Genomic DNA, 22,623 nt, shown 5'->3' with positions numbered 1-22,623 from the left:
TCCTATGTCGCTGGAAGGGGTTTTTCTGTCCACATAGCGAATCCACCTCTCCAAGACGGCAGACGTCTTCTGTCAACCTAGCTGCCTCTACACTGGGGGGTTAGGTCGACCTAACTACGGCGCTCAGGGTGTAAAATTTTTCACAGTCCTGAATGATGTAGGGAGAGGAGTTGTTTGGGGGTACTCCAGAGGGTACAGCTAGGTGAAATGGGATTACACAGAGCAAGGAAAGTTACACTGAACAGTAAGGTGGGCACATTCCCCATTAGAGAGATCCAACAGGCTGTGCACAGTGCTTCAGGGAAGCGGCAGAAGCTCCAGGACCTGGGTTATTTTACATTATGCTGAACAAAGCAGTCAGGAGTTTACTGTAGGGAACTACACTTTACTGGGTGGGGCATGGACTAGATGACACAGGCAGGTCTTTTTCTGAGGTGTGAAAGCCTCCTATGTGTCAGGGCTCACTGACGGATGGCAACGGTACTCTGTTCCTTCAGCTGAATGGAGACAGGGAGACATGCACCAGGCATGATTCCTTGCAGGCTTGTCATCCATACAACATTTCAGATGTGCAACATGCAACCTCAGGGTTGAACAAAGCCAAGCACGGAGATAGTTAGCGGAGACTCAGCTAATTTAACTACAGCTCCAAATGCACAGAACACAGGTCTTATTTCCAGATCTCTGCTCTGCTATTGTCTCCCCCTTACTTTGGGTCTTGTCGGGCATTTTAAAGGCTGGAGTCACCCACTAGGTCTTGGGCAGGAGAAGAGTTGGGGAAGCGTAAGGAGAATGGGTAAAGGAGGAAGAGGATCTCTCCACTCAGTCTCCCCCTCACCTTTAAGAATTTATGGAGGAGGAAGGCAAACCAGTTAGTCAACATCTTCTCAGCCACAGACTCGGTCCTAGAAAAAGACAAGAGGACATTTCATCATGTCTATTTAAAAAAACTCAAAACAAACGACTGCCCTTCACACCAGTGACCCCGCATCTCAATAGTGTGGGAGAGTTGGAAAGTTGAAAACCAACTATGGACAAAAGCAAAACCAACTGCTTGGCCTAGTCTCACCCTCTCAAACTGAGTGAGGTATCACAAGTTACAGACTCACAGCATCCCTTAGCAGGTAGGGCTGCACTTTTCCCACAGGCCTTTGGCCATGTGACCATCTTCTGATCACCATCTCTGAGTGAACAGTGCACATCTGGAGCACAAATTCAAAACAGCATTAAGACTCTGCACTGGAGGATCTGGCATCATGGTCCCTCAGCCCTGCCCCCTCCCACATTTAGCTGACAAGTGTATGTAGATTGTTCAGGAACAGAAAGGAATAAAGACCAGCTGACAGCCCGTCATGAGCCACTCTGACAGGGATGCCTGGTGGCACTTTAACTCCTTGCACGTGGTGCAAATTATACCCTATGGCTCAGTAAATCACTGGAATTTGCAGTGGTTGCTGGCAATCAGGGACAGCAGAGTGACAATGGCAAGGGAAATTGCAGCTTTCTCCGCAGCCCCACCCAGCATTCTCTCCCCACATTGTGCCCAAGATTATCTCTAATTTAAATACAATGGCTCCTAATGATAGTTTTTAATGCTGGCTCTGCAGGATTGCTGGTCTCTCTTTAAAGAAACACTGTTCCTTTTCTTGGAAGTGGGGAAATGCTTTTGAAAGCAGCACTGGACAGGTGACAGGATGAGGGGCCCCCTCATCTATGAGACCCTGAACTGTGCTGCCAATGTGTTCAGACATGGCTGTCAGGCAGGCTTCCAAGAAGTGGCTGTTGCTAGCATGGCTCTAGATCAGTGGACAAGGATGTTTCTTTTGTTGCCAGCTGTGCTAGCTGAGAATGTGTTGTAAATGAATCCCCGTCATTACTCTCAGGCTGCCCTTAGTGCTTGGGATTAGCCCCAATTTCAGCGATCGGGTAACAGCAACTGCTGGGCCTGAAACAAACTAGCAGCTGCCCTTCGAAGTGCCCACTCCATCTTGCAAAGCACGGCTTTCCTTGTCTAGACAGGGGGTGCGTGTCAGTGCAGCTGGTCACTCGCCGTAGCCTCAGGCTGTGTCTACAATAGCCACATTTCTGAAAAGTCTCCCACCCTTGCTTGGGGCGGCTAGTACAGAGAGTGCTCCAGGCAGCGAGGGGCATTTAATGCATCACAGCTCTGCTCTGAATGGGTCTGAGCAGCCCAGTGCATGACTAGCCTTGCCTAGACCAGTGCTATCAGCAGCAGAGCAGCACCGGTAATGAATTAGGGGCCCTATTTTTGCCAGTGTAAACAATGCTGCAGGTGCTGTTTAGAGCAGGGCATTAAAAACCAGTAGTGTGGAGTCATAACTAGAGACGCACCATAGTCTAGTCTTGTGGACGGGGAACTGAACTGAGACTCAGGAGACCTGGGTTCTGGTCCTATATCAAATGCTGATGGGGCTGCCGTGTGACCCTCTTTGGGTCACAGCTTCCTCTCCCTCATTCAGTCTGTCTAGTCAGACTGTGAGCCCTTTGGGTCAGACACTGCCTCTCACCATGTGTCTGTATAGTTCCCAGCACTCTCCAGCTCTTACTGTAAAACAGATGACACTACTAATGTAAGAGGGTTTGTGTTAACAGCAAAGCTTGTTGAATAATAAACAGAAGTTACAGTATTTCAGCCATCAAAAGCAATGAGTTCTATTTGCAAGGACACCAGGAGTTATATTATCATCAGTATATGACATCTGGAGGGTATTCATGAAAATGTCTGTAAATCCCCAAATAACTGAATCACAAATGATTAATTGTCTGAAAATTCATGCTGGAAAGTGCCACCATATTCATTGTTCTTCTGTTTAAAATTTTTCAGACATCCAATCAAAGAGGAGAAACAATAGCACGTGACTTAGGCAACAAACCACCAGCCACGAATAAAGAAGAGCCAGTAACAAACAGTCAAATCAAACAGCAGGAGAACACCACAGAACAGACAAGTATTCCTCCAGACTGTTTGGTGAATATTAACATGGGAGGAAAAAAACCAGGATCTATCTGGGAAATGTTTGCTCATTGGGAAAGGGCTAACTTCCTAATGAATATTATTAACATAGGGCATGACCAGTTCTTGTAAGTTACATTCTGCATTAAACTGAAATTAACACACCGTCCCTCTTGATGCTACAAAAATAAGCAGGTGAAAGAGCTGTGTGGCACAACTGTGTTATAACATGGTTTCTCCTTACCTGTGTGGACAGAACCTACCCCTTGTGCCATGCCATAGCCCTGTTAGGGAACCGTGTTCTAACCCTGGCAGATACACAACTATAATACTTCACGCTTATACAGTCAAAAAAATTGAGAACACACATTTCATTAACCCCTTAACTATTGCTGATGGTACCAGAATGTCCCAACATTCCACTGACTCGATAAAAGAAAAGGAGGACTTGTGGCACCTTGGAGACTAACCAATTTATTTGAGCATGAGCTTTCGTGAGCTACAGCTCACTTCATCAGATGTAGCTCACGAAAGCTCATGCTCAAATAAATTGGTTAGTCTCCAAGGTGCCACAAGTCCTCCTTTTCTTTTTGCGAATACAGACTAACAGGGCTGCTACTCTGAAACTGACTCGATAGTACACCTGTGGTACAGCCTTCATTGCAGAAGGTATCAACACTTAAAGAGTTAACATGCTCAAATTTTTTCCTTAGCTGAAGCAAAAAAGCCACTTCCTTCATCAAGGGGTCCAAGGAGCTGAAGAGTGCATAGCTCTTCACAAGCCTTAGCCTGTTGTGTATCTTTTCCCTGCCCTCATCTACCATGGTTAGTCTTTGAAATCTGATCTGGGCTGTAGGTCTCAGCAAGTCATTCTTTAAACTCAGTCTGCCGTGTTTTGGAGCGACCTCCCTTTCCCTCTGCTGCATCAGAAGAGGTCTGCTGAGCTGCAAAACCAGCTCCTTCAGAGTACTGCAACAGCCTCTCAGCAGGCATCATGTTTTACTCCATGGTCGGCCTGGTATCTGGAATGCTGTTATAGATCTGTCTCTGAAAATACAAAATAAGCTCCTGAAAATTAAGGCAGCAGGGGACAATCCCCAGACTCAGAGAAAACTCTTTTCATATTGACCACATAAATGAGGGCAAAGTACACTCCAGAGACAACTTTCCAAAAAAGCCTGACACCAGAAACCAAAGCCTCTGGCTGCTCCTCTGACTCACTGGGGTGCTGGGAATAAAACACAAAAAGGACCAGGAAAACCCCCAAATCAATATTTATGTTACTAATTTTCCCTTGCTTTGTCTCGTCTCTGAACTGCCATGTGCTCCCTGTGCCAGGGATGAGGACAGTCATTTGATTTAATATCAGCTTTCCTTCAGTCTCCCAGGAGGGGGAAGAGCAGAGAGGCGAAATAAAGAAAGAAGGAAAGAACTGAACACCAATTATTAAGCACTGCCAATAGACAGCTCAAAAGTAAAATAAAATAATTTCTCACTTTGTGGCTTCTCATTCATTATTAGCTTAGAACAAAATGTTCTGACTTGGAATGTTTTGCATACTAAACAATACCCAAGGAGCTCACAGATCCACAGGGCTGGAAGAGACCTCTACTTTGTAGGTTTCCAACTGAAACATCTGGATCTTCACACCGCAAAGCTGGCTTTCAAGTTTTTAGGCTTTGTTTCTTCTGGATCCTTTGCATTCTCACCTCTTTTAAATGACTGCTACATACTGCTAACCCTTTTGCTGCTGCTAGAATGTGTATGTGCCACATGGCCACCCTCCATCCCTCAATGCAGCACCAATCTAGATTGGTACGGCAGCAAAGGGGAAGCAGGTACTTTATAAATGTGCAGCAGGTGCTCCGTATCTCAGACAAAAGGGATGAGATGGAATAGACGTACAGAAAGGGGAAAAAGATAGGAGGGTACATGGTGCTGGAGAAGTTTCTTTTTTCCTACATGGAGACACCTTAGGGGACTAGGTGGATGATAGGAGCAATGAGTGGTTTGGTCTCTCCATAAATGCCAGACACTGATGTACCAGGCCCTGAGTCACACAAGCCAGAGGACAGAAATTCTGCAGAATCTCCATCTACAATGAGGATTTTTTGAAATTCTCCCACCACTGGTTTAGCCTCAGTGCAGCTCTGTCTGTGCTAGCAACAGGCTTCAGGGCTCCAGACCTTTTCTCCACCACCACGTTGCCTGGTGTTGCTCAGGGCATGTCCAGATGACATGGTGGTAAAAGTGCTGGTGGCTGGACTATGCTGGCACTTTCCTCACTGCAAGCCCTGGCGAAGCTGCACCAAGACTAGTGCAGTGGCTGAAGAATTTCAAAAAGTTCTCAGTGTTCATTCGGCCAGTGGGTTGGAAACCTGCGTTTCATCCCAAATGCTTCCAATTGAACCTGTAGCCACCCTCCGTGTTTGGGGCACCAGCAACGCAGGCAAGAAGGCTGGAATTTTCAAAGGAACACAGGTGCCGAAATCCCATTGAATTTCATCACAAGCTGGGCACCTAACTCTGTTGGGCTCCTCTGAAAATCCCAGCTCACGTGCTTAACAATAGGGGAAAGGAAATTGTCACTGAAGACAGTGGGACAAACCCCTTAAGTCTTTACAGAAAGTGCCATGGTGCCCTGTGATGGGTTTCTCTCTCACTTACAGCAGTATAACTCCTGATTTACGCTGATGTAACTGAAGGGAAAAACCGAGCCCTCAGTGTCAGTGCACAGCTATCAAGACATGTTCTATGGCTTTATGGTCTCAGCTGAAAGCCCCCCCCACGAGCGAAGTACCTAGAACTCAGACAGTCTGCCTCAGGAGGAGGAAGAGATTGGAACTTGGACCCATAGCTCCAAAGAGTGTAAGCAAGCATGTCACACATGAAGGTTGAATCTGTAAGGCATCCCTCCATGCTGCTCTTCCATCTCTTTCCGCTGTCTCCCTCAGCTATGCAACTATTTCCATTTGCAAAGACCCTGGTAATGCCCAGGAGTGAGAATGATCAAATTTAAACGGAGGATAATGAAGACTCTTTGGGTTCATTTGGTTTCCCTGCGTCACCTGCCATATCTGGGAGGATAATTCACAGAACTAAGCCACAGGTACTCAGTTCTGATTAAAGAGCGTCAATAATCAGCTTCTCCTGCCCCACTGTCAGCTCTCAAATGCCACTGCTCCTGCAGAGGAGACCCTGTCCCCCAGCTCCTTGTGTATGCACTGGAATGACACCATCTGCGCCAAGTACCAATACTATCTTGCATGTGGCTGGCTATGCTGAATGCAAGACATACTCGCCCGACACTCTGGCACGTGGGGGAGTAGGGGTTCAGGCAGTTCAACCCTCACTCTGCAAATGGAAACAAACAGGCCACATCATTATATCTCGACTATGAATTGGCTGTTTAATTCCACAGAGAAGAGCAGGAAAGTGCCGTCATGAGCCCATGCTTAAAGGGGTAACATTAATCCTGTGTTTACATGGCAAAGCAAAGACAGGAGATACGCTACAAGAGCCTTTTAAATGACCAAATGGGATTGATGGGTGAGAAATAACCCCATTCAGAACCATGCAGGGTGAGTATCTTTCCCCCAGTCTATTTACAAGCCCAAATGAGTTTTTACCAGGCAGCTGATGTTCACGGCAGCTAATGGAGACAGAAGCGTTTGACCGGGGAAATCTGAACCTGGATAGAATCCCAACCTTTCAGCAGGTGACTTGTCATCTTTTATATTAACACATTTAGCTTACAAGTTTGTGTTGGCACCAATGTACCACAAAGGATGAAAGGGGGACGTCAGTGCAGGGCTGCACCGAGGGGACTGAATGGCTTGGAGGATTGGAGACTTTCATATCTAGATCACTGGTTCAGGCTACTTTCAGGATGATGCACTTCTTCATAAAACTGCAGGTCAGACCACATTAGCTACCCCCAGCATTGAAAGTTCAACCCCCAGCCTCTGAGTGCCACAATAAGAGACACACAAAGGAGTGGCTGGGTTCTCTCTCTCTGAGCCTTCTTTAAGGAAGAAGAACATTTGCTCCTGGCTTAACTCCTTTCCTTGGCTGTACAGAGACTCTGGGTCTGAACTGCTCCCATGTCAGGACTGGATCCAACACAATCCCTCCAGCCTCTGAGTTTGAGAAACAAAGAAAAAAATCATACATGCTTCAAGCAGAAACTCAGAGAGTAATGGCTGGCCACACACAGTCCCTGTGGGTTTGGCCCTTTCTCTGAGTCTGGCTTTTCCATCTCTGGCAATTGGACTATGACATTGCTAGGCGGGCTCTGATGTGGTATGCTGTGTTATGAGCAAAACCTCCTCGTGGTGGTAATGGGGTGAGGGATGGGGGGGACAGGAGATGGGAGGGGGATAGTGCTGAGATCACCAGCCTTGTATTTTTAGAGCACCGTGAAAAGTCATTATTGATGGCTCAGGCTGAAGACGCTTTCACAGCGACTCATCAAACCACGGGGGAAATTAATGCAGCTTCCATTTCTGAGATGAGTTATTGCCTCTGCAAACATGGCCAGATTTAGAGCAATTTCCTGCCAAGTATATTCATTGTGGCTGGAGGAATCCCTGAAAACTCCCCCAAACTGTTAAATACTCCCTGTTGCTTTTGGCTGCTGGCTTCTTTGTGGCGATGGCTCCATTTGTGGACTGGCGGACAGTGGATGAGCACAGAGTGGGCCCTCTTCCTCCATCACACAGCAACCCATGGGGCAAAGCTCAGATACAGCGGGATAGAGCCAGGGTGACTCCTATGCAACAGGGCCCTGAAATGCTGTCAGCGTGAGCGCAGGGACATGGCCGGCTCAGGGGAGCAGGAATAGGAGGCAGCCTTTTGCCTCAGAGTCATGGGTGCCAATCTGACCTGGGTTACTAAATTTAATTTTTGTCTCATCTGCAGACTGTGTGTGTGACCTGAGATGAGTCACTTCAGCTGCCATTTATCTCAGCTCCCCAACAGTAAAATGGGGAAGTTCCTTCCTTATTGGATGAGGGGGCTGTGAGGATAAAATATATTAATGACTGTGAGGTGCACGGATACTGTGTAAGGATCAAGGTCAAGTAAGTACCTAGATAAACAGAACAAAAGCCCTTATATCATAGTGACACTGCAATTTTTGCTGTGCAGCATCATCAGAGGACATCATAGGACAGATTGGTCCACGGAGGCTGAACCCCTAGATGTGGTCCAGAGAAGATCTCAAGTTAGGTGGAGGTGTTTTACCACTGCCCTCTCCCTGTCAGCTCAGACTCTGGGTCTGTCACTTACCCTGTCCATCTAGACTTTTATGCCATGCTCATCTCATCTGGACCTGGCATGGCCGATGCTCAAAAGCGTGCAGTACTGTACAAACATGCAAGAAGGGAAGTCCCTGCTCTGATGAGCTTGCAGTCTAATGAAGCAATTTATAGACACAGGTGAAGAGATACAATCAGGTGCTTATAACTCTGGAACCTTTTTCCCCATACAATTCCCTCACATTTAAAATGGAAAAAAAAGGCATGAATGCCTAGGTTTTTCCCTTTCACTTTGATCTGGCACAGGCTGATTAGAAAAGCTCTGCACTCGAAAAGTGAACAGAGCAGCTCAAACGAGTTCATGCCTAATGGGGTCCCTGCAGTAGCGCTCTCCTAGGCCCTGCTTCAACCTCTGAAACAATAATTAAATGCAAACATGCAACTGGATGGCCAGTGTTTTATAGGCACAACAGCCACATTATGTCTCCAGTAACACTCACTCTCGTGCAGTATGTGTCCCTAAAAAAGTGATAGCCAGTGGGCTGTGATATGACCAGTGAGCTCAGTGGCATATTCCCCATATTTAGAATAAGATATTCCACAAATGCCACTGTCCAAATCAGACACTGCAGGCCAGTGAATACTGACGGGTGAGCGGTGCCCACTGTTGCACTTTGTATTACTCATGGGCAGTGTTTGCCTTTAAGATTTAGTGCCTCTGGGTTCAACTGATGTCTCCTGATGTGCATCACTTAGAGTAACATCAAAAGCTTCCCTTTCTTTTCCAAATCCCAAATTACCTGAATTAATTCCATGTTGCCCCCACTCTTTTTGGACAAGCAGGGCGCTACTCTACAGAAGAAATGTGGCAGAGATGCAAGAGCCTCCACAGCAAACTCTCTGTGTGCCTGTCTGCCCTAACGCCGCACTAAAATAGCCTTGAACAGGAGAAGAGCCGGGACTGGCAGCAGAATCAAACACACAGAGCAATGTAACATTCTAAGAAACACATTGTGTGCTTTTGTCTCAATGACTGTGGGGCCTTCACACACTCAGATCAGTTAGGGATGCAGGATACTGGCCAAGATTGCCCCAGATTGCTCTCCCTCCCGCCCCCACACCATTTCCAAATCCCAAGGGAATCCCTTTGCTTTTATTCTCACCCTTAACCCAGTTTCCTCCATCTGGCACCTGCTTCCCCTGCCAGCCCAGCTGGAAGATGGACTGAGGTGCAGGGGGAAGAGAAATGCTCTGACATTGAGATACCAGTGTAACCTCAGGGGTCACCTGGCACCAGTGAGACTGATGGTGCTGTCAGCCTTCATCCAATGATGGTGAGAGGAGGCCTCCAGTCCTGGCTCATCTCACTCCACTTCATGGGCTCCAGGACACCCCATTTGTCAAGCAGGACTCTCTAGGGGTGGAGGTGTTGGCGCATGTGAAGTTTCAGTCATGCTACATGGGCTGGTGGCAGAAAGAAAAATGCAGTGCTCCATTGGGAGCCTCCAAGAGTCCATCCGTTTCCCTTCCCTGTCTCTAGTAACACAGGGTTAACTCTATCATATGTTTTCATGGATGGCTGCACAGCATCTTAAACTTGATCCAAGAGAACTATGACCTCTCGTACCTCTCTCTTTCACTCATAATCCCCCAGCGTCCCCCTTGACCCCACTCATTCCTCCCTTCCTACTGCACAACAGAACAGGGCACTGATGAAAAGCCCATCAGTCCTGTCCCTTTTTGTCTTCCAGTTGCTTCCTCCATGGCCGAGAGCTTGGGGGGGCAAGGGGAAATTCTTGATTTAGAGAAAACCAACCCCACCCAAAACACCCAAAGACAAAAAGGAACCTGCTGGGCTGGGAATAAAAAACTGACATCTGGAAAACGTAGAGTAAAATTGCTAATATCCCTGAAGGTCAGGGGTCAGCCTGCCAATGATGAGTAATGCGTTTTAACTGTCAATCTGTCCGAACCTCCACCACGCACTCTTGCTTATTACTGTCAGCCGGGTCACCCAGGCTGGAGCCACTCTCCTTCTCAGAGCTCCCAGTGCAACGAGATGGAAAGATCAAACCTAGATCTCACCGCAACCCCTCAGTATCTGAGAGGCCAAGGAAAGCAGGAAAAGCAATGAATAAAAGCATGATGGGAGTTGCACATGGTGAGTTCTGCAATTTGAGGGTCTGTCTGAACTGGGGTTTCCTTGCTACCCACTGCCAGATCCTGCTATATGCAACTTTTCTTTGCTACTTGCCAGTGTGTGTGTGTTTTAGCCACTGGTGGCCATGTGGCTTTTGTTGGCTGCCCCAGCCAAGGCTCTTCCCTGGGTGGAGAGGGGACAGCAACTGCATGATGTTGATTCCTTTATCTGGGCATGTCCCTGCAGCTTCCTCCCTCTGCCACTCATCTTACCTACGCAGGAGCAGTTTGGGGTGATTCTTATTCTCCAGGTTCTTCTCAATCAGGTCTGAGAGTAGCTGCTTCAGCACGTCAGTTGCGTATTCCAGCTTTCCCTGGAGGCCCGTCATGATCAGGGAAGCCACATTGCCACGGTCACGCATGGAGAAGCTACGCTGAAGCTCCAGGGTCCGGATGAATGTCAGCAGAAACACCTTGTTGTTGATTAGCTGGGCAAAGAGCTTCAAGGCCTTCTCCACATTCTGCTGCCCGTTCCCTTGGACCTGTAAGCAGAGGACAACAATCTCAGCAAGCCACTGAAAGAAACAGTGCCCCTATCTCTAGCTCTAGTTGTCTTCACCATTGCTGTGAATCAGACTTGCTGAACACTAATTACTCTGCTTTGAGGCTGAAAGACCTACAAGGGACATACATTTTGTACTTGTTCTGCAAAAAGCAAAAAAAAAAAAAAGTGACACTCTCATAAGTAAATTAATTACTAATTTAGACTATTGCTTTATTATAGAGAAACAGTAAAAAATTAATTGAGGCTTTCAGCTAGTCCCGGTTTTAAGTAATTCATTATGAGTCAAAATGATAAACTACATTAAGCAATTCTTTACTAAACATCTTGGAGCCCTATATATTGGTTCTACGAACATTATATAATTAAATCAACTGTGTAATTGGCAACACATTTATCACTCCTGCAGTTCTATTTTTCATAAGTGAAACCAATAACAAGTGGCCACATTTGTTAGAAAATCAGCTTACTTGACAATTTAAATAATACACATCATATGTGGGACTGGAAAATTTTGGGGATTGGCAATGGGAGAAGCAGATTCAATTGCAGCCTGGCTGAGTTTAGTGCTTGAGTTGTGGCCAGCTGTTTGCTGTTAGAATTGTAATCTAATTCATTAATTTTAATTAGTTCTTTTATTAATATAATAATAATTTCTTATATTTCTACAATGCCTTTCATGTCAGAGGATCCCAAAGCATAACTTAATACAAATGATACCCAGGAATCCCTTCATCCACCAGTGAAATGCAGCCACCTCTAGAGTGATATACAGTGATTGATCAATAGCACACAGCACTGTTTGACCAAGAGCACATTCAACTGGAACCTGAAGGGGGGATTTATGGAAGCAGAATACAGTTACCCTTACTGGAATCTGGCCAGGATAGCAGGAGCAACACCTGCTCATGTCAACAATACCAGGGCAAATAGAATGACCAGAAGTGGTCCTCTCTTTTACATCTCATCCTAAAGACAGTGAGTCCTCAGCTGGTGTCAATCGGCATAGATCTATGGACCTCACTGCAACTATGACAATTTACAAGAGCTGAGAACTAGCCCAATACCTCCAGGGCCTTCTGATGCCATGGTGGGGCACCAGGTCAACACCAACTCAAAGGGAAGAGTGCTACATGATAATTGGTATTACTTCCTGAAGCACCAGTGTTTGCTTTGAAGATCTCCCATCGAGGTACTAACTCACCCCAATCCAGTGTTGTTTGCAGGACTCTGATGGGAACACAGCACAAGGCGGTGAGGACTAAAGTTAGCATTGACACTGAAATTTGAATGAATGGCTTATCTAAAAAAAATTGCGGGGGAAAATGAAAACTGCCAACCTACAGCAAATCCTGGGCCAGGTCATCCCAAGGTGAAAAGCTTATCCCTTGCAGGAGCACGGCAATAAATCAGGAGCACAGCGTAGCTCGATACCCTTTGCTTTTCTCTCCACAAAAAAGGGATTAATAGAGACTTTAAAAAGACACTGATAAGGAAGGCTGCCAGTTTGCTGCTGGGCTTGCAAACTCTATGGTGGTGCTTTAGTGATGAAAATAATAAAAAAAACAAAAACCAGCCCCAGCCCCAGAAGAGAGCAAGAGGAAGCAAGCCGTGTGTTAAAGAGACAAAATGCCGAGTCATTTGTTAAAATGAACTCTGTGCTTATTTCACTTACCCTAGCACTTCTAATAAGATTCAACGAGGGAGATGGGAAGGTGCTTCACAGCTCCATGAGTTTCAATCTAGCTTCCCAGACGGGACCAGGAAAATAGTCCCAGAAGCTATGTAAGCACTAGGAGCAGCAGAGAGAGGGAGAGTATGCACCCAGCCATTTCATTACCTCCAACTCACGCAGGACGGGGTGGTCCTCGATGCCAGGGAAAAGGACCCTCATGGCATATGTCCGATAATCAAGGTATGGGATCCCGGAGCGATCCAGGTCGCTGGTTAATTCATTGATGTCTGTCTGCAGCTCCGCAAAAGCTATTGGGGTGGGGAGAGGAAGGCCAGGAGGAGAGAGAAAAAGAAATGCAATCAAAGGGGACCAAGGGGAACTGAGTCTAAACAACAGGGGCTTGGGGAACAGCCAGCAGTCTGCCTTCCTGGCAGACAAATCCCGGACAGCAAATGGGCCATATTGGGAAGCTTGGTCACTGTAGGACCTCACTGTGTCACTCAGATGTGCTGTCATGGCTGGGAGACACTTTCACAGCAGCAGCAGAGAGAGGGAGTGTGAGTGTGCACAAGTACCTGCAAACACAGTGCAAAGAACAGATGTGGAGAAAAAAGATGTTTGCTAATTTGTATGCAGTTCACACCTTGTGTATAAGCACCTAAAATACCCTGAAAGGCTCCAGCTAGAAATAAGGATACTATTTTTAAGTTGTTGTGCCTACTACATTCTCCCTTTCTTTCTCTTTTCTACAAGTAACACCACTAACCTAATATCATGCTTCAGGGCCTAAAATGCAGGCTGCAGGGGTCAGGAAGGTATTTATCTGTCCATGTATGGTACAGCATAGACATAGATATTATGGAGGTCTGTGTGGTGGGGGGTAGAGGTGAGGTGAAACATAGGATGCTGGATGGAGTACTACATTTGATGGACTTATGCTTCCATCCATAGTTTCTAGGACTCCAGGTAGGCTCTCCTCAGCCATGAGTCCATATGTCTGTCCTACATGCATGTCATTCTTTGCCTTGCTTGCAAGGGCCTCATATTTTGTTTGGCTGTGTGTCCTGATGCAAATGTCAAGAACATGAATATAGATCATGCTCTGAAATTTGCTGCCTTTTGTTTATTTTTATTTTTTCCCCTTGATCCACCAAGCTTCCTTCAAACTAGATAAAACATCTTTTCTATGATGCATAACAGCAAACCTTCCCAGAATGTTTTTTTTTTTCTGTCGGAAGTCAGCCCCAGGTTAGCATGCTGCCGCTTGGCTTCCAGCAGGCATCATTTAAGTTCCATCTTTGTATCCCTGTTGGGACACCAAGCCCAGCCTGCCTTGTTGCTAGGGTCTAGATTCCTACACTTTGAAATTTGTAAGTGACAATTTCAACGAGTTAAAACAAGTACAAGGTTTCTCAAAAGCAAATCGAGAAGGAGATTCTTTCTATCCCAAAGGTCTGCTCTTGCTAGCTCAATGGCCATTGCTGGGAAGAGTTTATTTTTTCACCCACAGTTATGCTGTCAAGAGAGAAATGTGATTACTAACTGAGATTTTTATCTAGAGAGGTTATTTGTCTGAACTCCTCAATCTCTTTGATGCAGAGCATGCTGCATAGAAGACAACCTGGATCATACCCACATGCCCCCTCCTGTCCCCTTGGTACCTGCATGAATCCTCTCATATGCACCCCCCACCATAATTGCTCACTCTCTTCTGCAAAATGTGCAGACTCCCACTTCCTCTGAACCTACACACATACCATTTACAAATGCACAGATCCCTACGCCCTCAACACAGGCCTCTGAATGTGTATATACTGATTCACAGCCACCCCATGTACAAATTAGCTTCTATCCCTACCTTTCACCCCATGTAAACATGCACATCCCTGACACAGCCCCGCAATGCAGTACCTGCCCAATGCACTCACCCCCTACCTCTACCATCTCCCAGAATGTAACCTTTGACAGCAGGTTGGCAGGCAATGCCTGAGCACAGGAGAGCAGCCCTGCGGTGTTTGCACCTCTCTGCGCTACGCTTCCAGCCCATTTTCTCCTTGGTATCTAGGATGCCATGCTGGGCTCCCAGGGACAGGCTTCCAGCAGGTGCAGTGTGGGCTCTTTTCTCTCTTTGTGCGCCAGGAGAGGCACAGGATTATTCCACTTTCTAGTTCTGTCTCATTCCTCGTCAGAACCATACAACTCCTATGTGGTCAGAGTCCCCTTATGCCTATAAGAAACTCCTTCAGCAAGAGGCCATTAGAGAATGAGACACATTGACCAGGCACCCTGGAGCTTGAGCAGTTTCCACAATGCAATCTCGATGTGTCACTTAAGCAGAATCAAGCTTTAATCCTATTCTCTGCAGACTAGGCTGTGTCTGCATCCCATACACCTGTTATGGCCTTCCCTAGTTGTGGGGGCATACGTCCTTGCCTCGAAGGTGCAGAGACTCTCCTGCTCTCTGAACCCATGTGGGAGACACTGACCTAACCTTTGCTCTGAAGCTATGAACAGGCTCAGAAGGCCTTTGATTCAAACCAGTTCAAGCAACATGGGGTAAACAGGAGCTGGTTACCAGGGAAACTAGACCTGAGACTAGGTACTAGAGCTAGCATCAAATCAATGGAGCTCAATGAGAGGAAAACTCTGCTAGGCCATAAGAAGTTTCTCAGGAAAAGGGGTCAATTCATAAACTGATTGTCTGTCTACAGTTTTTCACCATGGTGATTTTTTTTTAAATATAACGTATCTGCCAACATGTAGAGGAGAAGACGATTAGCTATGCTGAGCAGGAAAGAGGAGAGGTAGAGAAATCTGCATATAACATGAACTCACCAAAGAACAGAGCTCACTTAAGGGCTGTAGAAAATTCAGAGCTACAATGCCACGATACAGAAAGTGTGTGGTGTCTATCTGTGTGTATGAGTGTGACTGTGTGTGTGTTCACGTGTCTGTGCAGGACTCTGCCTGTGTGTTTAACTATAACCCTGTCTACACTAGGGGATTTGAACAAAACATAACCACTGGTGCTCCCACTGGTTCAACTGCCTTGAAGCTGGGGAGGCCGTAGTGGAGACAAGGCTCTGGGGACTTCCGCAGGTTTTACCACTGTGCCGTTTAACTAGCTCGGAGCCAAAAATGCTCACACCTTCACTATTCGAGGGCTCCTTAACACTGAGGCAGCTGATCTTGTGGGAATTTCCCACTGAAATCCTGTAGGTCAGACCAGGCCTATGTGCGAACGCATGTCCAGGCATTTTGGTGAGTGAATGTGCCATTTCTAAATGTTCCTGCAAGTTAGTTGAAATGGATAAAAGGAGAAGAAGTGGATTTAGCATTTACCAGTGAGAGAGGCGGAGCAGTAGCAAAGCATATGTTCCTGACTGACACAAACAAGCCATGGGCTGTAGCTGCATTTCTTTCTGACATGACAGCACCTAGAAATCCTCAGAAGTCACCCTGTTCTAGTCATTTGTCGGTGCTGTGACTGTGTGAAGCCCTGGAATTCCCAAAGGGGGAGGCTCTGGTCTAGATTAGACCATTTTGCAATAAGCTGAAGGGACATAGCTCCATCCTTAACAGAGGCTTGTGAGAGGGAGGATCAGGAATCCAGGCAGAACTTGTCACAAACCCAGGATTCCTAAGGGAACTGCTTTCCAGGAGGATGTTTTTGCTTCTCCTCCATGACCTTAGATGGTAAAATCCAGGCACCTGCCTGTGTGGGCAGATTGAGGGAATCATTAGAAAGCCCGGCTTGATTTCTAAAGAAACCAACTACGCTGACACAGCAACCCGTTCAGAAAGCCCTCCCTGAGTCTGTCCTGCTCTGATAGCCCGGCAGACCCCAGGATATTTATAGTTCTCCCATCGCTGCCTCAGCCCTCCCCTTGGGTGGGGGAAAAAGGGGCTCCCATCTAAGTGGGGTGCTCAGCATCCACAGCTCCTCTGCAGATGCGATGGTGCCAATTGCAAAGTGGACACTCTTCCAGTAGGAAAAGAACTGAGCCGCCAGCTCGGGAGTGAGTGAGAACCTCTCCAGTTCAGACACTGGGGGAATTTTCAATTGGTAGGTCACATTTACCCAGTAAGGAAGTGGAAAACATTTCTTGCCAGGTCTATGAGATTTAGAGATGGCTCTGGGCAGTTCAAGGGGCCAGCCATTGTAAATGCCTGGGTGACGTGGGCAGGTTACGCAGACTCTCAGAACAGAGACCCCTACCTGGTATTTGGAGCTGCAGCTTTGGTCTCCCTGTAACTTCTGCTAATTGGCACCGCCCCACGTACGCTGGCTTCGGCGAACGCAGTCATGTCAAAGCCCATTCCCCTTTGCCCTGTCCTGAACACAACAACAACGGGGTACTGACCCTCCTTGCATTCCAGGGCCACCCGAGACTCCAGGTTGTCCATCTGCATCTGGAGCCTCTTGAGGGTGAGGTCGTTCTCCCGGGACTTGCGCTTGTAAGCGATGAGGACGATGATGACAATGATGAGAAGCAGGCTGCCTCCCGCCGCAATGCTGACAATGGCGGGCAAGGTCAGCAGGCTGTCCGAGATCACATTCACCGAGCCAGGGGAGAAGACGATGCCGCCCACGTGCACCTAGCCAAGCAAAACACAGGGGGGCTCAGCCAGCGGGCTTTGCCTGCTGTGACCAGATGAGGGGAGGGAGGGCAGTTACACCTGCTGGAGGTGGTATTTGGGTGAAGAACTGATCAGCCTTGAGAGTATCTCCACCCCTTTCAGGCAAAGCCAGTGTGCTTCCCATGCATTTGATACTCTCCATTAACAATGAGCTCTCCTGAGAAACACTGGGTCCCCCTTCCTAAATTCCTGTGTCACTTAGTCTGACTTCCCATTTCAGAGACATTGGGCTCTCCCCATCTATTCTAGCATGTGCTCTCTCTGTAACTCCCTTCACCACAGTGTGCTGGCACCCAGTTTCTTCCTGCTGCCCCAGGAGCTGTCTTGTTTGGTCAGGTTTCAGAGTAACAGCCGTGTTAGTCTGTATTCGCAAAAAGAACAGGAGGACTTGTGGCACCATAGAGACTAACAAATTTATATGAGCATAAGCTTTTGTGAGCTACAGCTCACTTCATTGGATGCATTCAGTGGATGAAGTGAGCTGTAGCTCATGAAAGCTTATGCTCAAATAAATTTGTTAGTCTCTAAGGTGCCACAAGTACTCCTTTTCTTCTTGTTTGGTCAGTTTCAGCTGCTGCATGACAAGACATACAAGTGCTGCGAAAGCAGGCTGGTGCTTTCTCCAACATCTCTGTCCCTGGGTTACGTTGTTCCTTACTGGTATCTGGTGGAAAATCTCTGGTCCTTGCTTATAAGCTGAAGAAATCTCTTCTCATTTACTCCCTAATGTTTTGGATGCTGGAGCAGAAAATGTCTCTCCATTTCAATCTCTCCTCTGTCATGCTGGAGGCTATGCTGTTCCTCTCTGGGTTTGGACTTTGCTTTCTCTCTCCCATTTCCCATGTCTAGCTTACAGTCACTCATGGTGCACTTGGTAAGACATTGACTTTGTTCCTCACCTTTCATTGTGGAGAGGTTTCTGCTACTATAATAGCTTTGACCTCTCATCACGAAGGACACTGGATTCACCCCCAGAACTACTACTGCTCACTCCTGACCCAATCCCAGCAGTGCTGCTGACCATACTGTTCTGCTCACTCACCTAAGCTGGGGACACTGTGATTTCTGCCCTTGTGGTTATCTTGGCAGGAGAGAAGAACCAGGGAGAGGAAACAGTGGCCTCTGAATAACTGGTGCTCACTCCTCCTGCTCAGATGGCGGATAGATTTTCTCTGCTCCCAAAGCCCCTTTCTTTATTGGTTAGGGAGATCATTCCCCAGTCTGCAAAGATGCTGTCAGAAGACATGGTAAACAGCCTGTCTCAGTTACAACTAAGACCATATGAACACTGGCTGTCTTCAAAAAAGAAAGGGCACAGCCTATTTGAAACACACAGATGGCTTCAGTTCATGATAAATACTTCAGCCTTTCACTATCTCAGGCTTTGTTCTTATTATCTGATGGCTCCATTTGACTTTCATTTCACAGGCTTTCAACTCCCTTTTGTAAACTGCGGACATTAGAGACAGAGTGACAATTCCACTGGCAAAGGAGTTCAAGGAAAACCAAGAACGCGGGCTGGGTGAGAAGAGAAAAGAGAAGAGGCTATATATGAAAGCTGTGGTATAAACAGACTGGGGGTTATAGTGGGTTAGGGTTTTCTCGAATGTGCCAAGGTCTCAGATATAAGCAACTATCAGCAGGGAAGCTCTCGTGTGAATTATACTGTGATATTTCAAATATGTTTTGGTTGCTGAACTTGAAGAAAAATAAATCACAATTAAAGCCTCATTTGAGCTCTACCCAGACACTTCAGCAGCTGCCCACTTGGTCTCTAACTGCATCAGAGAGGAGTAACACTGCCTAACGCTGCAGTAAATGAAAACACAGGAGCTGCCATGCTGGATCAGATGCTAGCCCATCAAATTTAGTACTCAGCAGTGGCCAATCTCTGATGCTTCAGGAAAAGCCAAAAGTCCCCCAATACACCTGGCCAATTGTACCATGCTGTCCACAGAAGCAAAATTCCTTCTTGACCCCTGCAAATGTTACAGGAAATTCACTCATGCCTTATAGAATGAACAACAAATAAAGAACGGTGAAAGAATATGATACCTGGTACTGATGTCCTGCTGACATAAATACTTGAGTTTCTTGGAATCTCTAACAAGCCTGGATAGTGGGAGGGCATCTCCAATGAGAGGATAGAGATTTCCTCCTTTCTAATCCACAGCAATGCTTAACTTCCTATTAAACAGCCATAAAGGGAGGTAAAACCTATCTGATTCCTGACAACGCTAGGAGAAATGGCACTCAGCTGCCTCAGTGAGCCATACAAAGAAGGAAGGAAGGAAGGAAAGATTAGATACATAGATATATAAGGTAGCCAGATGGTGTTTTGACCTCACCATAACTTTGTGCTGCCCGGTGAGGTTGGGGGGCTCACACAGCAGTTGGGTCTCAGACACAGTGACAGCACAGGGGGTATCTCCGATCAGGACAGTGTAGTTTAGCTTTGCTCCTCCGGAAGCTGGTGGGCACAGATTTTTGCCCTATTGACAAAGGTAGAGAAGACTGTATAAAGATTCAGCATGTTCCTTGGCCATTACTCATCTGCCTTTTATCCTCAGTCACAGCTTGCATGTGCTTTGAAAGGAAAGCCTGGTGTCACCCCTTTTCAATTTCTACTGGCTTCTCTCTCCAGTTGGCAGAACATTTCTATATCATTTACACCCTGGGTCCCAATAATGGAGGGTGGAGAAGACAGGCCTACAAGGGGTATTACTATCTCTAAAGCTATGTCTACACTGTGCACTTGACAACGGTGCGGTAAGGTGTGTGGCTGCTCTTTATCGCCGGGAGAGAGCGCTCCTGGCAACAAAATTAAAACCACCTCCAATGAGGGGTGGTAGCTTCATCGCCGGGAGCGCAGCTCCTGCTGACACCGGTGTTTTTCGTCGCTAAAACTTTTGTCGTTCAGGGGTGTGTTTTTTCACACCCCGAGCAACAAAAGTTTTAACGATGAAAGTGCCAGTGTAGACACAGACAAAGCCTGTTGTACTGCTGTGTCTCAGGCCCACTGGGTACTTTCAATTGGCACAACTATGTCAGATAGAGATGTGATTTTTTTTTAAACCAGTAAAAGCTATAATGTAGACACCGTTATACGAGTGTAAGATGGTGTGGCTTATTTTGCTTTACTAAACCAGAATAAGCTATACAGATATAATCACGTATATACTGGTATAACAGTGTCCACACTAGGTTTTTGGGAGGGTTTTTGCACGCCACTTTAACTATGCTGGCACAGTTAAAGCAACAAAACTTTTAAATGTAGACGAGGCTTCAGATTTGTGAGAGTCTCAAGCTAATAAAACTTTATGTGGTACTGTAGGGGCATGATTTTTTACGACACTACTATTCTGGAAAAAGCCCTAGTGAAAACACAGTTATACCAGCAAAAAAGTACTTTTGCCCATGTAGCTTATTTCATTCAGGGATATGGTATAAGCTATACCTGCAAAAGCACTCCTGCGTCTACACTAGGAGGGTGTGCCAAAACAGCATACCACAAACCTTTTTCTAGTGTAGGCTAGGCCTAAGAATGTGAGCAACTGAATTACCCAGACAAAGTTCCCTTGGGCTCGGGGATTTTCCCCACACTGTATAAGGTAAGGAGTTTTTACCTCCTCTTCCTTCTTCACTTAGAAGGTCATAAACTAATAGCACCCTACTTAATAAGAAATAGTTGATGTTGCCAGAATACTTTTCAACCCAAGGTGCTTACGCAGCACCACATAAACAGTGCCACATCTGGAGGGTGCCACACAATAGGGAAAAGGAGGAAAAGTTTGCTCTATAACACTAGAGCAAACCCCTGCTCACACAAAAAGTCCTGCAGGGGTCTTTAATGTTCATGCAGAGCTGGCAGTTTTTAAGGTCTACTCTGAGGTTCTTTCAGATGCAAATGCATTTACCTGCTTGGGAAAGGTGAAGGGCTGAGTCAATCTGTGATATCAGGGATCCTATATATTTCAAACCTTCCCCTCTCCTCACTGAGTTTGCCAGCTGACCAGCAGTTATGGGCTGTAGCCAAGCTGTTTTGCATTGCAGCTCTGTAACAAGGACTTGATCCACAGCCCTGTTCCTGGGGCTTAGACGTCACTCTTTCCCATGACACTCATTTTGCATTCCAGCGTACGCAGCTTTCTGAACGAAAGAGAGCAGCTGGACTGTGCAAACTACTGGAACTAATGTCTCCGGCATGCGTACCTTGAGGATGATGGGCGATCCCGGTTTCTGATCCAAAACCCCAGTAGGGCTCAGAAGCTCAAATGTTGGGTTTGGGTAGTAAATAAACTTAGTGTCATTATAGATCAGCAGGGATTGCACATTGTTAAAGAGAAAGCCAAATTCGTCCGGTCGCTCAACAGCATCCAAGCCAGGTCGGTACTCAAGAGTGAGAGGTGGAGCTAAGCAAGTCAGGGTAGTTGTGTTCACAATCTTACAGACCTGGACAGGAAAGGGAAACAAGAGAGGAAGATTAACACTTCGAATGAGAAATCTCTTTTACAGTCTGATCTTTGCCCAGATATAACATCCAGTGGCAAATTAACTGACTTCCATGCAGTTACACTCATTTAGGCTTTGTCTACTATACAGTTGCTAATTGTCTTTTAAAACCCTTACACCAGAGCTGAATTTGGCCCTTTCAGACTGGAAGATACACAAGACTCCAAATCTATCCCAGCTGAAACCGGCCATTGTCAGCAGACTTGTTTTGTTTACTGGCCTCTATCTGAAATAGCTGCAATGCTATTCCTAGTGAGACAGGTACCCACAGCATAAACGCTACCATTACAGTTGCTGGCCTCTGCAGAGGATATGGGAGGTGAATTTTCTTCTCAGTTTAGAGCCGGTCTTTCCAGGGCAGGCCAGAGACATGTGGTTAGAGGGACAGCATATGGGAAGCTGAAAAGGGTACAGAGGGGTATGTATTACACAGGAAGGACCATAGTTCTAACGCACTGGAAATAATGTGAACGTGTTACCAAAGCTCATCAGTGCAACACACACACACACACACACAGTTGCAAGATGTTAATAAAACCTCTTGCAAGCACTCTCTCTTGTGCTGATCTGAATCTGGCTGCAGTCATTGCTTTTAAAAGCATGGCACTCAGTAGCTGTGAAAGGGGTTTCAGCTGCATTTGTCTATCTTATGTCTCTTCCTCTGCAACTTGGCAAGTAGGAAAGAGGAGAGCAGAATAGAATTTGCCTTTATGCTGAGCCTGTGAACACCTGGTATCTTTTTAAACTTTACAGTGCAACGAGTTAGGGACTGAGGACCAAATTCAGAGGAGCTAACGCTTGTATAAGTGAGTGTGAGTGGGTGTTACTGACATGTCGTGGGTGGGTGGAAATGAAGGGCTGT

The 22,623-nt window shown here is 46.5% G+C and overlaps 1 protein-coding gene across 2 annotated transcripts in view; it reads right to left on the bottom strand.

Moving 5' to 3' along the window:
• PLXNA2 (plexin A2) overlaps positions 1–22,623 on the bottom strand; it is a 315,976-nt gene that overhangs the window by 21,116 nt on the left and 272,237 nt on the right. For both annotated transcript variants that reach the window (XM_084611054.1, XM_084611055.1), the window contains exons 18-23: positions 21,462–21,701; positions 19,598–19,741; positions 16,973–17,207; positions 12,774–12,916; positions 10,645–10,913; positions 839–905 (exon numbers count right to left, since the gene is read on the bottom strand). In XM_084611054.1, the coding sequence (XP_084467180.1) occupies positions 839–905; positions 10,645–10,913; positions 12,774–12,916; positions 16,973–17,207; positions 19,598–19,741; positions 21,462–21,701 (1,098 nt within the window). The remainder of the gene's footprint in view (positions 1–838; positions 906–10,644; positions 10,914–12,773; positions 12,917–16,972; positions 17,208–19,597; positions 19,742–21,461; positions 21,702–22,623) is intronic.

The sequence above is a fragment of the Lepidochelys olivacea genome, assembly GCF_965140295.1.
Source record: "Lepidochelys olivacea isolate rLepOli2 genome assembly, chromosome: 21".
Lineage (NCBI taxonomy): Eukaryota > Metazoa > Chordata > Testudines > Cheloniidae > Lepidochelys > Lepidochelys olivacea.
This window is presented reverse-complemented; position numbering and strand designations above follow the sequence as displayed.